The sequence below is a fragment of the Pelophylax lessonae genome, assembly GCF_965119305.1.
Source record: "Pelophylax lessonae genome assembly, chromosome: 1".
Taxonomy (NCBI): domain Eukaryota; kingdom Metazoa; phylum Chordata; class Amphibia; order Anura; family Ranidae; genus Pelophylax; species Pelophylax lessonae.
This window is the reverse complement of record NC_138768.1, coordinates 555,685,339-555,707,976: the sequence shown is the minus strand read 5'-3', so window position 1 is coordinate 555,707,976 and position 22,638 is coordinate 555,685,339. Positions and strand designations below refer to the sequence as shown.

The window sequence follows — 22,638 nt, the reverse complement described above, 5'->3', positions numbered from 1 at the left end:
TGGGCATGCTCAGAGAAGAAAGAACACAAAGAAAGCAAACCAACACATGACATCACTTCTGAAGTAGAATTTTGTCGGTCGCCAAAAGTCCAGTGCAGTCTAGGCACATTCCAACCAACAAAACACAACTCTGGACAAAAGACGGACGACCGGTCGGCGGAAAATCGCTGCGTGTGTACTAGGCTTTACTCCAAGATTGACTTTTTATTACAGATAAGCAATTACTACAAAAGGTAACCTCGGGCAAAATCCACAATATCTCATATTCGGACCATACGACTATATCACTAAAGATTGTGGATGGCCATACTGGAACTAATATCCCATTATGGAGAAACAATACATTTATCTTATCTAATCCTGTATATGCTGATAATTTAAGGACACAGCTAGAGGAGTTCTTCCTTTTCAATACAGAAAATTCTAGCAATGCCTTTAACCTTTGGTGTGCTCACAAGGTCTTCATTAGAGGAGTACTGATACAGCTGGCGGCCAAGGAAAAAAAATTGCAATGAGTCTCCTCACTGTTAACAGAAATTGCTTGACTTGAGAGCATGCTCAAACAGAACCTCCATAATTATACTTTGGCCAAACTTAGAGACCTTAAAGACAAGCTTAAAACCACTCTTTGCCACTTCAGCTAAGCTGAAACACAGATCTCTCTTTTCCTCCACTGCATCCAATCCCCCCAAAGTTAGAAAGCACTCCCTAGGAGCACACTTAACCCCTTGATCACCCCCAGTGTTAACCCCTACCCTGCCAGTGTCATTTATACAGTAACAAGTGCATTTAATTTTTAAGCACTGATCACTGTATTGGTGTCACTGGTCCCCAAAAAGTGTCACATAGTGTCAGATTTGTCCACCGCAATGTCGCAGTCCTGCTAAAAATCACTGATTGCCGCCATTACTAATAAAAACAATAAAAAGTCCATAAATGTATGCAATAGTTTGTAGACACTATTACTTTTGCGCAAACCAATCAATATACACTTATTAGGATTTTTTTTACCCAAAATGTATAGCAGAATACATATTGGCCTAATATTATAAAAAAATATTTAATTTTTTTTTTTATTGGGAATTGTCGCTCTTTTTTTGTTTATAGAGCACAAAATAAAAATCACACAGGTGATCAAATACCACCAAAAGAAAGCTCTATCTGTGGGGGGGGGGGGGGGGGAAGGACATCAATTTTATTTTAGTACAGTGTCGCAAGACCATGTAATTGTCTGTTACAGTAACGCAGTGCCAGATCACAAAAATTGGCCTGGTTATTAAGGGGATAAAACCTTCCGGTCCAGAAGTGGTTAAAGTAACAGTGCTGTATCACAAAAAATGGCCTGGTCATTAACCATTTCAGCCCTGGAAGGTTTTACCTCCTTAACCACTTAAGCCCCGGAGGATTTGGCTGCTAAACGACCAGGGGCTATTTTGCGATTCGGCACTGCGTGACTTTAACGGACAATTGCGCGGTCGTGCGACGCTGTACCTAAACGAATTTGGCGTCCTTTTTTTCCCACAAACAGAGCTTTCTTTTGGCGGTATTTGATCACCTGTGCGATTTTTTGATCACGCGCTATAAACAAAAAAAGAGCGTCAATTTTGCAAAAATAACAATATTTTTCCCTTTTTTTTATATGAAATTCCCCCCAAAAAAAATGTAAAAATCAAAGTTTTTTAACATTTTCAAGCCAATTTGTTTTATGCTACCTATGTTTGGTAAAAAAAAATTGCAAAAAGCGTATTTTGATTGGTTTGCGCAAAAGTTATTGCGTTTACTGACTAAGGGAAAGATGTTTGTCATTTTTGTTGTTTTTTTTTTTAACGCGTAATGGCAGCGATCTGCGATTTTTTTTGCGGTACTGCGACATTGGGGCGGACAGATCGGACCCTTGACTGACATTTTTGACACTTTTGGGGTTACCAGTGACATTTCTACAGTAATCAGTGCTATATATATGCACTGTTACTGTAAAAATACACTGGTAGTGAAGGGGTTAACTTTATTTGAGAGGGAGGGGCTGTGTGTGTCCCTAGGTGCGTGATTCTTACTGTGATTGGCTGTGGCTTCAGCTGTATGCAGAGTGATCAACGGATCTACATAGTAGATCCATATGATCAGCTCTCATACAGAGGGGAGAATGACAGGCAGCTTGTTTACACAAGCTGCCTGACTTTCTCCCTCTCCCCCGCCGATCGCAGAGTGGCCGGCGGACATCGGGTCCGCCGGTCACACGCGCGGGGGGGTCCGTGACCACACGGGAGCGGGAGCGCGCCTCCGGCGGCGCGCGCTCGCTCCCTAGACCCTCACAAGCTAGTGACGTAGCCCTACGTCACTTTGCCTGTGAGGGGCTGACCGCCGACGTAGATCGGCGTGCGGCGGTCGGCAAGTGGTTAATGACAGGCCATTTTTTGTGATTCAGTACTGCGTTACTTTAATGGAAAATTGCGTGGTCGTGCGACGCTGTACCCAGATACAATCAATGTCCTTTTTTTCCCCACAAATAGAGCTTTCTTTTGGTGGTATTTGATCACCTCTGCGGTGTTTAGATTTTGCGCTATAAACAAAAAAAGGGGCCAATTTTGAAAGAAAAAAAAAAAAAACGCCATATTTTTTACTTTCTGCTATAAAGCATTCCCAATAAAAAAAATGTTTAAAAATTGTATTTTTTTTATCAGTTTAGGCCAATTTGTATTCTGCTACATATTTTTGGTAAAAAACAAAAAGCGTATTTTAATTGGTTTGCGCAAAAGTTATAGCGTTTACAAACTACGGGATAGATTTTTGGACTTTTTATTTATTTATTAGTAATGGCGGCGATCTGCAATTTTTAGCGGGACTTCGACATTGCAGCGGACAGATCAGACCCCTCCTCCAGCCGGTCCAGATACGGTTAATTGCAAAACACACGTACCGCACTCCGTACATACATAGATGCGAGCCTATGCCTCCCATGCTACACCATGGGACCTTTGTAACTTCTTTCTCTGTCACTTCGCTCTTTTGTATAAAGTAATATGTAATGACATAGGGTTCCTCAGTACTTCTTTTGAAATATTAATAAAAATGACTGGAAACGAACGCACCACAAAAACCATATAAATGCAACTTTGTATAATAATTCTGAAAACAGCATTCACCAAAGAGTGATACATATCTGAGGAGAACAGCCCCTATCCCACAATGAAGAGAAAGGGCGCCATTCACAGCACAGCTCTCCCCCCTCCTTCCTCACCCCCCGCCATGTAACACACGGCTCCCCTCCTCCCTCCCTTCCTGGACACAGCAAATCTCGCGGTATCACAACACTCAAAATGGCTACTATGTAAGCCAGCTGTGGGAGCCCACTGTACTGAGTGAGGGACAGCGCGTCTTACAAGACCTCAGCCGCCATGGTAAGTGATGGCCGCCCCTTCTGCCCTCCTATAGGACTAGAATTAGAGAACGTCCCCCCTAATTCCTGCCTGGACATGTGTATATACCTCCAATTACAGTCACCATTATCTGTCTATAGGACGTTCTCTTTACAATGCTTCCAGTCCCAGCACTGTATACATAACATGTACTGTACAAGGAAGTGTTCACCCCCCGAGAAGGACAAGCAGGGGTTAACACATGGCTCCGTGCGCAGGCTAGTCATTGGCTGCGTTTGGTGGACGTGCGGTGGCTTTATAGCAGAGGGCGTGGCTGCGTGAAGCCTGTTAACTGTGAGTGAGCCGGTGAGAAGTGTGAATAGCAATGATGGACAATAGACTGCTAGGACTCCATTATTGGACGAGGTGTGCGGATGTCAGTTGTCAGCACAGAAAGGGAGCTGCTGTGTCATTGACCTACATAGGATGGCTGCCAGCAAGGAAACAGGCTTAACTGTTCTGTCTCTTCTGTAGATGGCATTAATTTTCTAGGTCTCTAGCAATGACAGTTATGGGCCATACACACTATAAGATTTTCTGAAGACTTTTTCCTTTAGATTTACCAAAACCATATAATTATGAGGTCAAACCTAAACACTTTCAATTTGTATGCAATCTGGCAGGCCCTTGCACTACATAGAAAAGGTAAATCTGAAGGAAAAAGGCTACAGAAAATCTTATAGTGTGTATGGCCCTTTAGGCTGACAATCTGTACAGTGTAGATCTACCATCACCTATCTAGTGCAGGGGTCTCTGAGAACCTCACCAAGGGGGCCACATTGTATAATGTACAAATAATCATGGGCTGAAAAGAATTTGTTTTTATAAAGGAAAGAATTCTGTAAAAAAAGAATAAATACGTGAAGGAATCGCATTGAAATGTAATTTATCGTTTTTATTTGGAATTTGTTTCAATCCACATATGATTTAGAACAACAGAAAAGAACTTCAATAAAGCAAGGCAAACCCACCAGTCCCCCTTTACATGAGCGATCCCGTTGGATTCCCTGCTTTTTATTAGATCCCATCCGAGTCCCCCTCCCCTGCGTGAGAGCTCCCATCAAAGTAGTCCCCCCCCCCCCCCTGCGTGAGAAATCCCGTGAGTGTTGTCCCCCCCCCTTTTGCGTGAGCGATCCCATGGGAGTTCATCCCCCCCCTAGCATGAGAGATCCCGTCGGAGTACCCCCCCCTTATGTGAGAGACCGCGTTGGGGAGTCCCCCCTTTACATTCAACTGTGTTGGGGAGTCCCCCTTTACATAAGCCCCCTTCGGGGAGTCCCCCCTCTACATGAGAGATCCCGTCAAAGTCCCCCCTTTTCATGAGATCCTGTTGGAATTCCCCCTGCATGAAAGATCACATCGGAGCCCGCCCCCACTCCCCCTTGCGTAAGAGGATTGCAGCCCCCCCGCCTTTGTATGTGAGACTACGCCTGGGTCGCCCCTTTACATGAGAGACCGTGCCGGAGTCCCCCCTCTACATGTGCAAATATGTAGTTCATATTCTAACACCCTTCTCTTGTTTAATCTGCCCTCTCGGCAATCTGGACTCCTCACTGCCATTGGAATATTCTTCTTCTTTCAGGTCCAGCTTCTATGGCCATTGGGCAAACCAAGGATTATGTAACTTTTGCGCATGCATGCTGAAATGACATAATCCAGGTACCTGGTTCATATTTGGGAATGGGCAAGGACTGAACACTGCACATGAGTCGCAGTCCGTGTACAAACGAAAAAAGAATTTCAAACAAATCAAAGTCTTTTCTACCAGAAAACTCAACCTGCCTACCTATCAGTTTCACTTTAATACATGACATAGGATTCCCAGAGCACTCTTGAAAGGCATTGTCCCAGTAAACAAATGGAGCTCTCCAACAAGGGACAATTCGCTGGTGTGTGTAAATTTCAGCTTGCACTGTGGAGATCTGTAAACAGATTCTTTTTTTTTTCTTTGAAAAGGCTTTAGAGTGATAGAAACATGCTTAGAACTTAGAATTCCACCTACTGGCTAAAAAACGCTCAATACATAATATCTACTTGCCAATCGCCTAACTTGGAAATGATATCATTACTTTGATGTTTAATACTTGGGGTATGGCTGCAACTAGATGTCATAACCCCAGTATTACATTTTTCTGCAGCCGCCGCTGTTGCCGTTCAATGTAATCTGAGCAGCCGGGGGCTTACCTGGCTCATTGGCAAGTCTTAAACGATCCGGCAGTTGCAGCGGCTGGTCATCAAGATTAGCAGAGACAATTTGGCCTCCACTCATCTCTATGGCCTAGGAGGCCCGAAGCATCATTATGACATCACTTCTGGTTCACGGCTGATGTAAACAAGGCCATTTTTTTCTTATTAAGTGGTTGTAAACCCACTATGATGACTTTTACCTATAGGTAAGCCTATAAAAAGGCTTGCCTATAGGTGCTGTAAATATCTCCTAAACTTGCACTGTTTAGGAGATATTTACATTGCATGCAACCTGTGCCCTTTCTTCAGAGCCCTGTGCCGTGACCGGTGGAGTGACGTCACATGGCTCCGGCCCCGGCCAGTAATACAGCTGGAGTCCGCAGACCCGGAAGGAAGACGGGCGAAGATGGATGCGGCCGGCAGTGGGTACTTTGCGGGCTTCGTTGCATACTAGCACATTATGCATTTACTTTGCAGGGAAAAAAAAGGAAGAGTTTACTTCCTCTTTAAAGCAATGTTTTTTTTTCCCATCTAATGCTTTCCATTGTAGAGGAGAGATCTGGGGTCTTAAAATAAACAATGGAAATTTTTTTTTAAAGCACCCCCATCTTCCCCGTGCTCGCGCACAGAAGCGACTACATACATAGGTCACACCCGCATACACTATATTACCAAAAGTATTGGGGTGCCTGCCTTTACACGCACATTAAATTAAATTGCATCCCAGTCTTAGTTCGTAGGGTTCAGTACTGAGTTGGCCCACCCTTTGCAGCTATAACTGCTTCAATTCTCCTGGTTTCTATGAGGATTTTTTGACCATTCTTCCAGAAGCACATTTTGTGAGGTCAGGCACTGATCTGGATGAGAGAGCCTGGTTCGCAGTCTTCGCTCTAATTCATCCCAAAGGTTTTCTATCAGATTGAGGTCAGGACTTTTTGCAGGCCAGACAAGTTCCTCCACCCCAAACTCGCCCATCCATGTCTTTATGGACCTTGCTTTGTGCATTGGTCCAAATCATTTGGTGGAGGGGGGATTATATTGTGGGGTTGTTTTTTAGTGGTTGGGCTTAGTCCCTTAGTTCCAGTAAAGGGAATTCTTATGATGTCAACATACCAAGACATTTTGGACAATTTCAGGCTCCCAACTTTGAGGGAACAGTTTGGAGATGGCCCCTTCCTGTTCCAACATGACTGCGCACCAGTGCACAAGTGTATGTAAATGTTGTTCCCACCACACACGTGAGGTATTTCTGCAAACGTCAGAGCGAGAGCAATAATTCTAACACTAGACCGCCTCTGTAACTCTAAACTGGTAACCTATAAACCTTTTTAAAGCTTCTTCTATAGAGATTAGATAGAGAAGTACTGTAGTTTAGCACCATTCAACAAGCTTGCGCAATTTTAAAGCATCACCTGTTGGGTATTTATTTACTCGGCGTAACATCATCTCTTAAATTTTACAAAAAAAAAAAATAAGTTTCATAGTGTGTTTTTGTTTTGATTTTTTTTTTTTTTTTTTTATTCATCAAAGTGTATTTTTCCCCAAAAAATTGCATTTGAAAAATTTGCTGTTCTCTCAAAATATACTGAACAAAATTTATAAACGCAACACTTTTGTTTTTGCCCTCATTTTTCATGAGCTGAACTCCAAGATCTAAGGCTGCATTCACACTTGAGCGTAGCGTTTTCGTGCGTTTTTTACCGCGATTTTACCTCTATATTCAGGGTTTTTTTTCAGGCGTTTTTGGAGGCAGGCATTGACATCTATTAAAAACGCTGGTAATCAGCCCAAAAGAAGCTGATGTACTTTTTTCAGCTACAGGCGTTTTGCTTCAGGCGTTAAAACGCTCAGATGTGAACAGGGGCCATTTAAATTAATGGGGTTTTACTTGTTGGGCGTTTTGGAACGTTTTTTTTAGCGTTTTTTGGAGCTGAAAAACGCTCAAAAATGCCCAGGTGTGAATGGAGCCTAAGACTTTTTCTATGTACACAAAAGGCCCAATTCTCTCAAATATTGTTCACAAATCTGTCTAAATCTGTGATAGTTAGCACTTCTCCTTTGCCGAGATAATCCATCCACCTCACAGGTGTGGCATATCAAGATGCTGATTAGACAGTATGATTATTACACAGGTGTGCCTTAGGCCGGCCACTAAGGCTCCTTTCACACACTCCGTCCGTTGGACGGAGTCCGTTTATCTCAGCGGGGGATCGAGCCGCCAATCCCCCGCTGAGCAGCAGGAGGACAGCTGTGTCTCAGTGCTGTGTGCGGAGACACAGCTGTCAGTTCCCCATGCATCTCTATGGGGGAAATCGGATGGGAACGGACCGTCGGTCCGTTCTCATCCGGATGCCATCCGATCCGGTGGACGGATGGAAAATAGGGTTTCCATCCGTCCAGATTTGACGGATCGGATCGGGTCGGATGTCAGCGGACATGTATCCGCTGACATCCGATGCCCCATAGGAATGCATGGGGGACCGTTTAGATCCGCCAAAAAAACGGACAGGCGGATCTGAACGGTCCGCCTGTGTGAAAGGGGCCTAAAATGTGCAGTTTCATCACACAGCACAATGCCACTATGTCGCAAGTTTTGAGGGAGCGTGTGATTGGCAAGCTGACTGCAGGAATGTCACCAGAGCTGTTGCCCGTGATTTGAATGTTTGTTTCTCTACCATAAGCCGTCTCCAAAGGCGTTTCAGAGAATTTAGCAGTACATTCAACCGGCCTATCAAACGCAGACCACGTGTAACCACATCAGCCCACGACCTCCACATCCAGCATCTTCACCTCCAAGATCGTCTGAGACCAGTCACCTGGACAACTGCTGCAACAATCGGTTTGCATAACCAAAGAATTTCTTCACAAACTGTCAGAGACCGTCTCAGGGAAGCTCATTTGCATGCTCATTGTCCTGATCAGGGTCTCGACCTGACTGCGGTTCGTCGTCGTAGCTCACATTCGATGGCATCTGGCACTTTGGAGAGGTGTTCTCTTCATGAATGAATCCCGGTTTTCACTGTACAGGGCAGATGGCAGACAACGTGTATGGCGTCATGTGGGTGAGTGGTTTGCTGATGTCAACATTGTGGATCGAGTGGCCCATGGTGGTGGTGGGGTTATGGTGTGGGCAGTCGTATGTTATGGACAATGAACACAGGTGCATTTTATTGATCGTATTTTGAATGCACAAAGATACCGTGACGAGATCCTGAGGCCCATTGTTGTGCCATTCATCCACGACCATCACCTCATGTTGCAGCATGAATATGCATGGCCCCATGTTGCAAGGATCTGTACTCAATTCCTGGAAGCTGAAAACATCCCAGCTCTTGCATTGCCAGCATACTTACTGGACATGTCACCCATTGAGCATGTTTAGGATGCTCTGGATTGGCATATACGACAGCGCGTTCCAGGTTCTGCCAATTTCCAGCAACTTCACACAGCCATTGAAGAGGAGTGGACCAACGTTCCACAGGCCATATTCAACAACCTGATCAACTCTAGGCGAAGAAGATGTGTTCTGACTGGTTTTCAGACCCCCCCCCCCCCCATACAGTAAAACTGCACATTTTAGAGCAGCCTTTATTGTGGCCAGCCTAAGACACACCTATGCAATAATCATGCTGTCTAATCTGCATCTTGATATGCCACACCTGTGAGGTGAATGGATTATCTCAGCAAAGAAGTGCTCACTAACAGATTTAGACAGATTTGTGAACAATATTTGCGTACATAGAAACAATATTTTGCGTACATAGAAAAAGTCTTAGATCTTTGAGTTCAGCTCATGAAAAATGGGGGCAAAAACAAAAGTTTTGCGTTTTATCATTTTGTTCAGTGTAACTCAACACACAGCCCTTAATGTCTAAACCACTGGCAACAAAAGTGAGTACACCCCTAACATGTCCAAATTGGGACCCATTAGTCATGTTCCCTCCCCGGTGTTATGTGACTCATTAGTGTTACAAGGTTTCAGGTGGGAATGGGGAGCAGGTGTGTTAAATTTGGTGTTATCGCTCTCTTTCTCATATTTGTTCACTGGAAGTTTAACATGGCACCTCATGACAAAGAACTCCCTGAGGGTCTAAAAAAAAAAAAAAATTGTTGCTCTACATAAAGATGGCCTAGGCTATAAAAACATTGCCAAGACCCTGAAACTGAGCTGCAGCACGGTGGCCAAGACCATACAGTGGTTAAACAGGACAGGTTCCACTCAGAGCAGGGCTTGCCATGGTAGTTGATTGCATGTGCTCAGCATCATCATATCCAGAGGTTGTCTTTTGGGAACAGATGTATGAGTGCTGCCAGCATTGCTTCAGAGGTTGAAGGGGTGGGGGGTTCAGCCTGTCAGTGCTCAGACCATACTCCGCACACTGCATCAAATTGGTCTGCATGGCTGTGGTCCCAGAAGGAAGCCTCTTCTAAAGATGATGCACAAGAAAGCCCGCAAACAGTTTGCTGAAGACAAGCAGGCTAACGACATGGATTACTGGAACCATGTCCTTGCCTACAGTCAAGCATGGTGGTGGGAGTGTCATGGTCCAGGACTAGGGAGCTACAGTTTGAGGGAACCATGAATGCCAACATGTACTGTGATATACTGAAGCAGAGCATGATTCCCTCCCTTCGGAGACTGGGCCGCAGGGCAGTATTCCAACATAACTACCCCAAACACACCTCCAAGACGACCCCTTGCTAAAGAAGCTGAGGGTAAAGGTGATGGACTGGCCAAGCATGTCTCCAGACCTAAACCCTATTGATCATCTGTGGGGCATCCTCAAACGGAAGGTGAAGGAGTGCAAGTTTTCTAACATCCTCCAGCTCCGTAATGTCGTCATGAACGAGTGGTAGAGGACTCCAGTGGCAACCTGTGAAGCTCTGGTGAACTCCACGCCCAAGAGGGTAAAGGCAGTGCTGGAAAATAATGGTGGCCACACAAAATATTGGCACTTTGGGCCCAATTTGGAAATTTTGACTTCGGGGTGTACTCACTTTTGTTGCCAGAGGCTTAGAAATGAATGCCTTTCTGTTATTTTGAGGGGACAGAAAATGTACACTGTTATACAAGCTGTACACTCACTACTTTATATTGTAGCAAAGTGTCATTTCTTTAGTGTTGTCACATGAAAAGATATGATAAAATGTTTAACAAAATGTGAGTTGTGCACTCACTTTTGTGAGATATTGTGTATGTATGTATGTATGTGCATGTGTGTGTGTGTGTGTGTGTGTGTGTATGTGTGTGTGTGTATATATATATATATATATATATATATATATATATATATATATATATATATAGGCCTGGTCCTTATGTGGTATTTACAATAATTTTTTTTCTTTATTTTTGTCGTTCGGCCTTGCAGTAATAATGAAAATGTACATAACCACTATACATTCTGTATACTATGCCATAATATACACAATAATATTAATATATTTTTTCATAAGTAACCAGATTTTTTATAAATATTTCAATACATATTTACTATGGATTGCTTTGCTTTTGGTTTTAAGGATAAACCAGAAGATACCCCAGCAGACCAACAAAGTAAGGAAAAAAATGAAGAAGCTGGTCCTTCCAAATCACAAACTGTCAGAGGAGTCAAAATGGAATCCAAGAGACCAAGAGAAGGAGGCAGAAAGCGAAATCTCCAAGGCTTAAGTATGTGTGGAGAATCTGTCTTTTTAGAGCTCTGTGTTCATAATGGGCCTGACATACTAAAATATAGCCACCCACAATTATACATTAATCCTGCTTGGACAAACAAATTGGATGCACACCAAACTTACTATGTGCCTGGATGTGCACAAACACAGATACACAGGCTACACAATATACACAGATCTTACTATCAGAACTACTACTTCCAGAACCCCCACCTCCTGCACACCCCTTATGGCTCCCGTCCAGCTCGCTCTGTGACCACTCTGTCTACAGATCATGGTAAGAGTCGGTTCACACTGGGGCGGCACGACTCTGTACTACTTCGGGGGCGACTTGTGCATTCCCATGCACCAGGACTTCGGAGCGACTTGCATGGACTTCACATAATGGAAGTCTATGCAAGTCGCTCCGAGGTCGCCCCTAAGTAGTACAGGACCCTTTTTCTAAGTCGGAGCGACTTGTGTCGCTCCTATTAGAAGGGATCCTGTAGCAGTCAATGGAGCGCGACTTGTCAGGCTGACAAGTCGCGCTAGTGTGGACCGGGTCTAAAGGGCCAATCACCGCGGCACTTTACCATGGGATCAGCTGTGTCCAATCACAGCTGATCACATGTAAACATGGTCAGGAAGGGGATGGGAAGTGCCCAGTATATAAGAAGGTTCAAGTCATATTTTTTGTGATTTGATATGCTTTAAAGTGAGAGTAGATACCGATTTCTGCTGGACATTTCAGTATTGCTCCAGACCACGGCCTGTATCATTGTGTTTATGGATTCTGTGATGTCTCCTGGAGTTCTTTTAGCAGAGAGGATTCCGTCATTGGAGGCAAGTCTGATCATATGACTTTTACAGATGACTGTGCCCTTCTTCCCGCTTTTTTATTTAATACATTAAATAAATTAATAGTTAATAGCATGGTGCTCTTTCTAAAGCATTAGTGCTGTGTGCTTGTGTTCTTTTATAAATGGGACCTAAGTGGTCTTTTTTTAGACCAGTGAGTTATTTTTCTTAAAAAAAAAAGTTTGTGTTTGTTTTTTTGTAAAAGAAAACTTTTACTATTATTATTAAAATGAATAATAATAATTTTAGCATTAGTAGTAGTAATATGTGATAAAATAGCTGCTTGGTCTTATCTGATTTGCGGTGCATAAAGCATACTTCTTGCACAGGTGATTGCAGGCAACAATAACCCAAATCCTGCTTCTTAGGCCCCTTTCACACACTCCGTCCATCGGATGGACTCCATTTATCTCAGCGGGTGATCGATCCGCCGATCCCCCGCTGAGCAGGAGGATGACAGCTGTTCTCCGGGCTGTGTGCAGAGGCACAGCTGTCAGTTCCCCATGCATTTTTATGGGGGAATCGGATGGGAACGGACCACCGGTCCGTTCTCATCCGATCCGCTGGACGGATGGAAAATAGGGTTTCCATCCGTCCAGATTTGATGGATCGGATGTCAGCGGACATGTCTGCTGACATCCGATGCCGCATAGGGATGTATGGGGGGACCGTTCAGATCCGCTAAAAAAACAGACAGGCGGATCTGAACGTGCTTAGTAGTGCAGGTCAGTTGTTCATTTCTTTCAACAGTGGAAACCCAAAGATGCCGTTGATTGCAAATCAATACTTTTTTTATTTTATTGCCTGTGGTATTTTTGAATCGCACATTAAAATAAGGCATACCATGTTCATCTCTTGTATGTATTCCAGCAAAACTTCTGACTGGATCTTTTTAAAAAGCACTGTTTGTGAATGTAGAGCTGCTTGTAAAATGTATACCAGCTCTTACTAATCTTTTTTTAAGTAACATTTCATAATCTTTCTATGCTGTCTATTATCTCCTGGACAGAAAGGGGTCATCGGTGTACTACATATGGCTGTAATCGAACGTTTCTCACCATGCAAGATCTTATTAACCACGTGTCTGTCCACTATAAACCCACTGAGTCTATGCAAGGTAAGAAGTCTACTAGAAATGTTTTCCCATCTGGTTTTACAGATATATCATTTCTTCACTCTCAAGACTATTTTGTGGACTGAAACAATATAAATGGCAGTGGTACTTTAACTGGCTATAATCAAAACACCACAACAATGCTGGTTCTGCCCATGAATAACTGCAGCTGATAATAAAATGTTTTGTTTTTTTTACAGTTTGATGCCTTTTTATGTTTTTTAAAGCATAAGTTTAGGTATGGATATTTTTACATATCTACCTTGACTCAGTTAGGAAAGTCTAGAAATCTAAGCTGGAAATCACTGTAGTTGGCACCTCTATTACAGAGCTGTCAACTAGCTTCTAGGGGGTCGCTCTCTCAGTCTGGGTGCCATTCACAGAATAGCTTGCATTTTCTCAACCAGGGCTGCTTTGTGCAGAACCATTTCACAGAGCAGGTAAGTAACATATTTATTATTTTTGAAAAAAAGTGATCCTTTACAATCACTTTAAGCTTAAATATTTAAAAATAAATTGTTTGCCTAAATTGTACTTTCCTAATGCCTCGTACACAGGTATGGATAATCGTACGAAAAAAATCGCTTTCGACTTGATCGCACGATAATCTGATCGTTAGTACACAGCTTTCGACAGCCGATCGCGACAGTTTGCCCAACAAAATCCGAAGGGACAAACACTAAAACTTATGTCGTACGATAGCGTAGCAAACGACAATCATTTAATCAGTACAGTATGCGTCTGCTAAAAATCGTTAGACAAAGACCACGCATGATCAGAAACGAAAAAGTAACCCGGAAAAAGCCTGGCTGCCATTGTTTTTGTTTTGCACTATCTGTTACTTAGCTACATAACCAGGATGCTTTTCCAGAATCGTATGAAAAAAATCATATGCTAAGTACGCATTGTGGAATTCGATATTAGTATCATGCAACAAAGTGTGACCGTTAAGTCGTCCGATTATCTGAACGTGTGTACAAGGCATAATGCAGTTTTTGCTAAAAGATCTGTGTGTATCTATAGATTACACTGCATCCCTCCGCTTTTTACTTTGAAAATGTCCACTTGTGCGTATGTTCTTGTAGAGTGAATATAAAATTTCAGGATTTTCATCCGACCAGTTTGAGGGCCCATGTACGCCTAGATAGGGAGTTTTGGTGCATTTAAAGTGTTACTAAACCCACAACAGTAAAATCAGTCTGTATATGCAGCAAAGCATGCTTGTTATACTCACTGTGGAACCTAAAGGGTTAATTCTGTGCATTGTGTAAAAAGGCTATTTGATCCTGTCTTCCCTGATCCTCCACTTTTTTTTTTTTTTTTTTTTTTTACTGTTCCCAATCCGTATGCTGATAGTACAGAGCTTTGGGGACACTCCGCACATGCTCAGTTTGGTGTGTATTGCCATCGTTTTTTTTTTTTGGGAGGATGCATGTGATCAGCACAGGGCAAATCAGCACTGTCCAGACAGAGGTTCAGGGGTGATGCAGACTCATAGGACAGTCAGAGGAGAATGAAAACTCCTACAAGATTTAACTGGTGCGCGGCCTGACACTGATAGAAGTCACAAGACTGCTATATACTGCTGATGAGAAAAGGTATTTAGCAGTTTATATTTACTAAAATAATTGCATTTCCATGTCCTGTGTACTGTGGGAGACCAGATATAGTGAATGCAGGCTCCTGGGTTTGGTAACACTTTAATGTTGTGTGCTAACATGCTCTGCATTAGGTCAGCCGATTTTTTTTTTTTTTTCAATGGGCTTTAAGCATAACACAATGGTTTAAAATTCAGACCTGTGACATTTTCTTTTTTTTGGTAATAAAGCATGCCTTAACACTCGCGGTAGTGTGTTTGGCTTGCTTTGGTGCGCTGCAACACAGGTGTGTTCCCTCGGTGTGTTGAAGGGCTCTGCTATGCACCAATGCATATGAAGCATGTTACTGTGTGTTGCAGGACCGTGCATTGCTACATCGCCTACATGTGAATGGCCACTAAAACAAACCTATGCTGAGTTAAATATGTAGACTAACTTTACTGAGTTCTTATTCTGAAAATACATGCTAATTGCTTGGTTATTGCAGTGATGCTTTGTCTTCAGTGCTTTCTAAATCATCTACGTTGAAAATCTACTAATCAGGTGGTTTGAATTCACAAGCTTTTAATGCAAAAATATAATATTCACAGACAGCCAGGCAACTAGCATTTTCAGAAGGAAGTCTGCAATGGCAGTCTGTCACAGCATGTGTCCCTTAAATTGAATTTATAATTTTAACTGGTAAATGTACTATAATAAAACTGCTGTATACCCCTTATCAAACATATTTTTATTATTGATTTTTTTTTTTTTTTTTTTTACAGATATTTTATATAGTGCTGACAATTTACGTAGCACTTTAAAACACTGTACATTGACATCAGTCACTCCCTACCCTCAAGGAGCTTACGATCTAAGCTCTCAGTATTACATGCATATACTGTAAATATATACTAGGGCCAATTTACGGGGGGGGGGGGGGGGGGTAATGCAAACTCCATGCAGATAGTGTTCTGGTTGGGAATCAAACCATGGACCCCATTGCTACAAGGCATTGGTGCTAACCACTAGTTCATTTAATAGAACAGCTAAAACATAACATGCATATATGTGTGCAAAGGATAGTAATGTCTATGTGGTGCAGAAGTTTTAATTTATTTGATAAGCAGCTGTTCCATTTGGGGATAGTTAGGGTGTACTATACTATTGGAGGTCATTATTTATCATTTACACAATGTTTTATGGAATACATAGAACAATTCATATCAGTTCTTGCTCCAGATAAGCTTCTGGCGGTCCTTGTGGTTGTATAACAACTACAGGTATTCTATTATATATTTTTGTTTTTGCATTCAAAAAGAACAAAAGCAGAAGTATACAAACTGCTTTCACTGAATACCTAATGGGGCTTATAACCTCAGTATTATTATGCTTTACTTGACCTGGATACTTAAAAGAGATGTATGACATTTTGTTTCCCCCCCATACTTACCTAGGTGGATGCAGCATTGGTCCAATGCTGCATCTGTACCCCGGCACCTCTACACTGAGAACTGAGCGATCAAACACCACCGATCGCTCGGTTCTGACAGCTCCCCGAGCAGAAAATTGCTGACAGTCAGTCATCGTTTCTCTGCTCTGCCCCCTCCTCGCTCACTCGAGCTCTGGGCTGTGGAGATGTATGAGATTTTGTTTCCCCCCATACTTACCTAGGTGGATGCAGCATTGGTCCAATGCTGCATCTGTACCCCGGCACCTCTACACTGAGAACTGAGCGATCAAACACCACCGATCGCTCGGTTCTGACAGCTCCCCGAGCAGAAAATTGCTGACAGTCAGTCATCATTTCTCTGCTCTGCCCCCTCCTCGCTCACTCGAGCTCTGGGCTGTGGAGGGTCAGGGAGCGGCCAGCTCAGGGGCTCGCTGGGAGGGTTAGCTGGGTGCCGGTCCAGGCACCTGGCGGAAACCGACGCCATGGTCGTGATGACGCGATACCTGGACTGACTTCTGTAACGTCAGCAGATACCGGATTTCAGCCCGCTCTCTGCTGAAAACGGGTCACAGGAGTGCAGAATAAACTGCACTCCTGTGATCCATAAGAGATGTACAGCCAAATGAGCTTTGACTGTACATCTCCTTTTAATTTACATGAATAATAATATTTAAGTAAAAGGACTATAATAGCATGTTTTTACTTTTGACTGTATTTTCATTTGCAGATAAAAAGTTCATATGCTCAATGAATGACTGTGGTGAGATATTGGACAGTATGCAAGACCTTATGACCCATCTAAAGGTCCATTACAAGCCAAATCGCTATTTTAAGTAAGTCTGTTGCGCTGAATTGCCGGGGTTGGGGTCCATTATTGAAATCCAATAATAAGGACAATTGCACTTTTAGTCCTTAGTGGAACTATAGGAGTATGAAAATTGGTGGTTAAAATAGTCACAGAAGGATGGTATAGTCCGCATCCCCTTTAGCGGGTTGCACTCAATTAAAAAATTGAAATGTAGATCCTATTGTGACACAAGATAATATTTTTAGTTGTTTACTTTAAAGCCCAACTCTAGAAAACATGAATATTCTCCGTTGCAGTAAGGCTGCACCCACACTGCAAAGGTTAAGTGCTCATTTATGTTCAGGGAAAAAAAAGATTTATTTGCCCATCCCTTTACATTGCTAGACTGGACCCCATGCTCCAGTGATCCGAAGTCCTGATGTCGTTGAAACCGATGCAGTGGTCTATAGCCCTGCTTTGAATGTGATGATGCAGAGGGAAAGTCCATCATTGGAACATGGGGGAGCCCCGTTTACCAGTGTAGGAGAGGATAGGGTTAGAAAAGTGCTTTTACTCTCCCCTAAACCTAAACGAGGAGTTAAACCTTGCAGTGCAGGCGCAGCCCCACTTTCAAAGTTTCCCTGAGTTGGGCTTTACACAAGGTCAATGTTGCTTTGACATTATTATTCTCAATTGTGGAAAGTAGAAGATGATGGAAGCACTACTATTTTATATTATGCTTCAATTGTCTTTATATTTAATTGCTTATTATACAAGACCAGTGCATGAATCTGTTGGAGCCTGGTACTGAGGTTGGAATGTCCACACTGGACAATACTTCCTCCGTGTGCTCCCTCCTCCCTGTCCACTTTGACCATCACAAGGAATTTTGTAGTGTTTTTAGCATAGCCTGATGAGGAATTGAGAGACTAGTTCCCCATCAGGCCCACCTCATTGTTGATTAACAGGGGGTGGATCCATAGTTGCTATTCAATCCATTAGTGAGTTTTGAATCCACCCATTGCTGTCCATTGTCTATTAAAAGTAAGGCGTAAGTTCACCTACCCAGTGTTAAAGAGAAGCTTCACTTTTCCAATCAACACTGCATTTTTTTAATCCTTATGCTGTTGGCATTCGTAAATAGATTGAAAAGTATATCATGTTTACTTGTGTTAAACTTTTCTGTTTTTTACATTTTTTTAGTTACTTCCTGGTTTCCATGTCTAGGCAAATGATGTCATACTTTTCAGGAGTGGAGGAGGGATCTTCTTAGCTAAGCACACCCTCCTTCCTGCATGCCTAAGCTAAGGGAAGATGGATTCCAGGAAGTAAATGCTACTGCCTTTTTCAAGATGGCCGCAGCCAGATATTCTAGGTGGTGTTTTTCAAAGTGATTTCTCAGCAAAATAAAGCATAGAGACATAGATGGATGGGGGAGATTGCTTTGAACATTAAAAATGAAATAAATAGCGTTTTTGGTTTGGGGTGCTTAGATGCTGTGTAGTTTAGCTTTAAGCCTGGTGTACACACCTGACTGTGAGCCCAGCTTCTGACAGATGAGGAGTTGTGCACACTGGCTAAAACTTGGCCGGTACCTTCTGAATTGACCGTTTTTCATACAATTTTCAGCCTGTGTGTACCTAGCTTTAAATAATTTACCTAATATAGTCATTGCAATATTTTGGTAATGCATCACCAATATCCCCAACCACTTTGTTTATATTGAGCTTTTGGCCAGGGAATCTCCTGGTTGACAGCTGAATGGGATCGGGTATAGAGCCATGTGCTGGGAAGCTGCCACATTTATGACTGCTTCCCAGCAGAGACATGCACTTACCTCTGTACACCAGCTCGGAGCTGGTCTTTATTGCTGCCAGATTCCTAATCTTCGAACTAGCGGTAATTCTTTAAAAAGCTGTTGCTGCCATTTTGACAGGCTCTTAAAGTGGTAGTAGTTTGAATTACCGGAAATTGTTGCACATGTCTGTAATGATACTGGAACTGGCGAAAATGATTGCCTGAATTGGGTACAAGTAGTTCTAAAGAAAAGCACCACCAGAAAAGTGTAATTATTTCTTTATTGAATTCCCCACAATAATGTTTAGGGAAAGTATCCAGCACACAGTTATTATTATATCCTATAAAGGTTGGAAGCCAAACACTATTTTAACAGTTTAACGCACTTTCTTTTTATAGGTGTGAGAACTGTATGCAGCCATTTCGCACACACCGCTCACTGTTTAAGCACCTTCATGTGTGTTCTGACAACCTTTCGCGCTCGGACAGCACCACAACCATGCCTCCACCCACTGATATTAAGCCAGTAGTGGCTTCAGTGAGCCGCCAGACAAGTGTTATCCAGTGCGCCAAGAAAGACACATCCCTCTCAGTGGCTGAAGATCCAACAAAATCCATTGCAACAGCTTCAGTTTCCTCCGTCCCTGGTGGTCAACTGCCTTCAATGAGCAAACTGACTTCTGAGACTTCTAACTCTTTTCCTGCCCTTAGCCCTTCTTTGTTTACAAGTCGGCACCCAGGTCCACAGCGGTCATCTGTTACTGGATCCTATCTAAACTACCTCCATCAATCGGCATACTCTTTACCTCAGGGTGCAGTCCCACCGAAACTTAGGCCATTCCTTGGCAATCAAGGACTACCTGTCTCCAACGCCATGTGGAAAAAGAACCAAGGTCAGCTAGTGGGTTAGAATGGGTGAATATATTGTATTTTGGCTTTGTGTTCTGTTTGTTACTTGCACTAATGATTAAGGTGAAACTAAACCCTCCTATCCTTTACAACCAAGGAATGTGCCAGCCTCTGTTTGACCTGCAGTTGCACTGGTGCTGCACATGTGATCAATTCTGACATCAGCTATTTTATCATTTGCAAATGGGTTTACGTGTACTTTAGTAGCACCCCAAGACACCTTGCCAGTAGATGTGCATTTTTGTGGGTTGTGTTTCAAAGTATAGTACCTGCACCTGTGGTTTTTTTTTCTTAGGTTGCTTTGGTGTTGGGCAGTCCACTCAAATAAATGTGCTGCCTTAGTGCACATGCGATAATTTGTGTGCATTACTGCACCACAGATATGTGAACCCAACCTAAATGCTACACGGATTAAAGTGGAACTAAACCCTCCTCTCCTTTACAAACAAGGAAGCTGCCATCTTAGCCTCTGTTTGCTCTGCAGTTGGCATGGTGCTACACATGTGATCAGTTAAAGAGGAGATCGTCTCCCCCAAAAACGTAGGTCAGCAGTTACAAATAGTGCAGCTTCTAACTTTTAATACAAGTACACTTGCCTGTCCAGGGATCCAGCGCTGTCCTCATCCTAGCTGATTTTTCAGTGGGCTTCAGGTCCAGACGCCAGCATCTTAACTAAGGGACCCCCCCCCAAAACCAAAAAGTGCCTGTTCTAGAGGGGGGAGGAAGCAAGCAAGTGGAACTTCCTCTTTTGTGTGAATTTCTGCTTTAAGACACCAGCCATTTGATGGCTTGACCGTTTGGTTGGGAACACAAGCAGTTGTGACAGTTATCATTCATGGCATGCCTTACATTTAAGGCCCCTTTTGCATGGGGTGGACTCTGTTGAGATTAGCAGGGTATTTTTCGCTGATCCCCTGCTGATTAGAGCATAGCAGGCAAATTAATCATCTGTGTCCTCTCAGTTTATGCAGAGTGGACACAGACATCGCCCACTCTGCTCTATAAGTGGCCGGATGTAAACAGACTCAGTTGTCTGTTTAGATCTGACTGTCCTCTGATCCAATCCGCCTAGATGGAGGAGAACGAATCCTCCTGAAAAACTGACAGGCGGATCTGAAACGGATCCTACTCCTGAAAGGGGCATTTCTGTTTTGAGAAACCGTTAAATTGATAGGTTTATTTCTGTTTTAACCACTTGATCTCCGAAAAATGTACCCCCCTTTATGACCAGCCCATTTTTTGGCAATACGGCACTGCGTTACTTTAACTGAAAATTGTGCGGTCGTGCAACACTGTACCAAAATAAAATTTGCAGGGTATATAGAAGTGATCCTGCACAAAGCTGCCACCCTGTAGCAGTAAAACTGCTTTAGAGAGGTCAGCAAGTGGTTAATGTACACTTCACAGCGAATGTGCAGGTCAGTGTGCAATTTTACGCCACCTCCTTGTGCCATGATGATGTGACTCTCATGTATGAGAGTGATGTCATCACAGCAGAGCCAATCAGGTGGCCTAAAAGGAAGAGTTAGCGTTTATAAGAAAGACCAGAAGAAGATGGAAGGGTCCACAAGAGCGCTGACACCACAGCCATGGAGGGGATTACATGGAAGTTAAGTCAGCCATAATATGCAAACATGTACAACTATATATACTATATACACATACTATTGATCGACCAATATAGTTTTTTTACCACCGATACCGATATTTTGGTCATCGGATATTGGTAGCGGCCGATATTTTCTGACATTAAACATTTTTTTTTTTTTTTAATGTCTACAGGTACTGTGGAGGAGGGATCTGGGGGTCTAAAAGACCCCAAACACCTCCTCTACACTTAAAAGCATTCAAAACGCCAAGTTTGGCTGTTTTGAATGCTGTAAGTTTTTTTTTAATTCGGCATCGCCAGTACCTAGAAGTGATGTCATGTCATGACATCACTTCCGGATACTCGCCGGTGCTGAATTTAAAGAAATGGAGACCCGGTCAGACTGCAGCGGTGAAGGTAGGATTCCCGGGTCTCTCGTGGGACAGGAGACCCGGGCGAGCCGCGGGAGGGGGCGTCCCCTCCCGCTCCTTGGAATGACAGAGCTCGGCTGTCATTACAAGACAGCCGACCATCGGCTATGGACACCGGTACCGGGGTGATGGCTCTAGCTGCAGGCATCACTTGATGCCTGACATAAGCACTTTCCCTGAAATATCGGCAATATCGGTAAATCAAAAGGCTGATTTTGATATATCGGGGAAAGTGCATATCGGCATAAAACTCCCCATGGGGCATTTGTTTACATTTTTTTTCTATGTTTAGTTATGCTTCAAGCCTCCCCTCTCCCCTAATTAGCATGAACTGAGTCTGGCTGTTTAGTTAATCTTGTTTGCCCATTCTCCATATGATCTTCACATGCACTCATTCATTTTTGCATTGTCTAAAATTAAAAACTTGTATCCTGCTTATGTTTTAGGACACACAAGCAACAGCCGTATTGTTTGGGAACACACCAGAGGTAGCTACAAGTGTATGCAATGCAGTTTTTCTACTTCCACGAGGGACCAGATGAATAAACACATTGAGGAAATACATAAAAATCCTGCACCAGCCAGACCTCGAGAAGATATAGGTGGGTAAACTCCATTACATGCCATAGTTGTTGCATTAGTAGAAACAAAATGATAAGCAAATTTTATACAGAAGTTTTGCAGTAGGCAAATGATGAATTCTCTGTGGTTTATTCTGTAATTTTGCCTTCTTAAAGACCCATTTCAAATATGGTGTAATACACAAAGTACTAAATGTCAGAAGATCCATTCAGTTTCCCTTTGTAAGTCACTGTGTCCAGGCTTCACGGTGCTTCTCATCTGTTGGGTGGATTGGTCTGCTCCTA

General features: G+C 43.0%; 1 protein-coding gene across 2 annotated transcripts in view; it reads left to right on the top strand.

Annotated features, from left to right (window-relative positions):
• Nucleotides 1-3,287: 3,287 nt before the first annotated feature.
• The window catches only part of LOC309545081 (zinc finger protein 414-like), a 38,147-nt gene continuing 18,796 nt past the window's right edge, over nt 3,288-22,638 (top strand). For both annotated transcript variants that reach the window (XR_014224870.1, XM_082244214.1), the window contains exons 1-6: nt 3,288-3,398; nt 11,127-11,274; nt 13,126-13,233; nt 16,988-17,093; nt 19,244-19,737; nt 22,219-22,374. Coding sequence is in view for 1 of the 2 variants with exons in the window: in XM_082244214.1 (XP_082100340.1) it covers nt 3,396-3,398; nt 11,127-11,274; nt 13,126-13,233; nt 16,988-17,093; nt 19,244-19,737; nt 22,219-22,374 (1,015 nt within the window). In the remaining variant the exon portion in view is untranslated. The remainder of the gene's footprint in view (nt 3,399-11,126; nt 11,275-13,125; nt 13,234-16,987; nt 17,094-19,243; nt 19,738-22,218; nt 22,375-22,638) is intronic.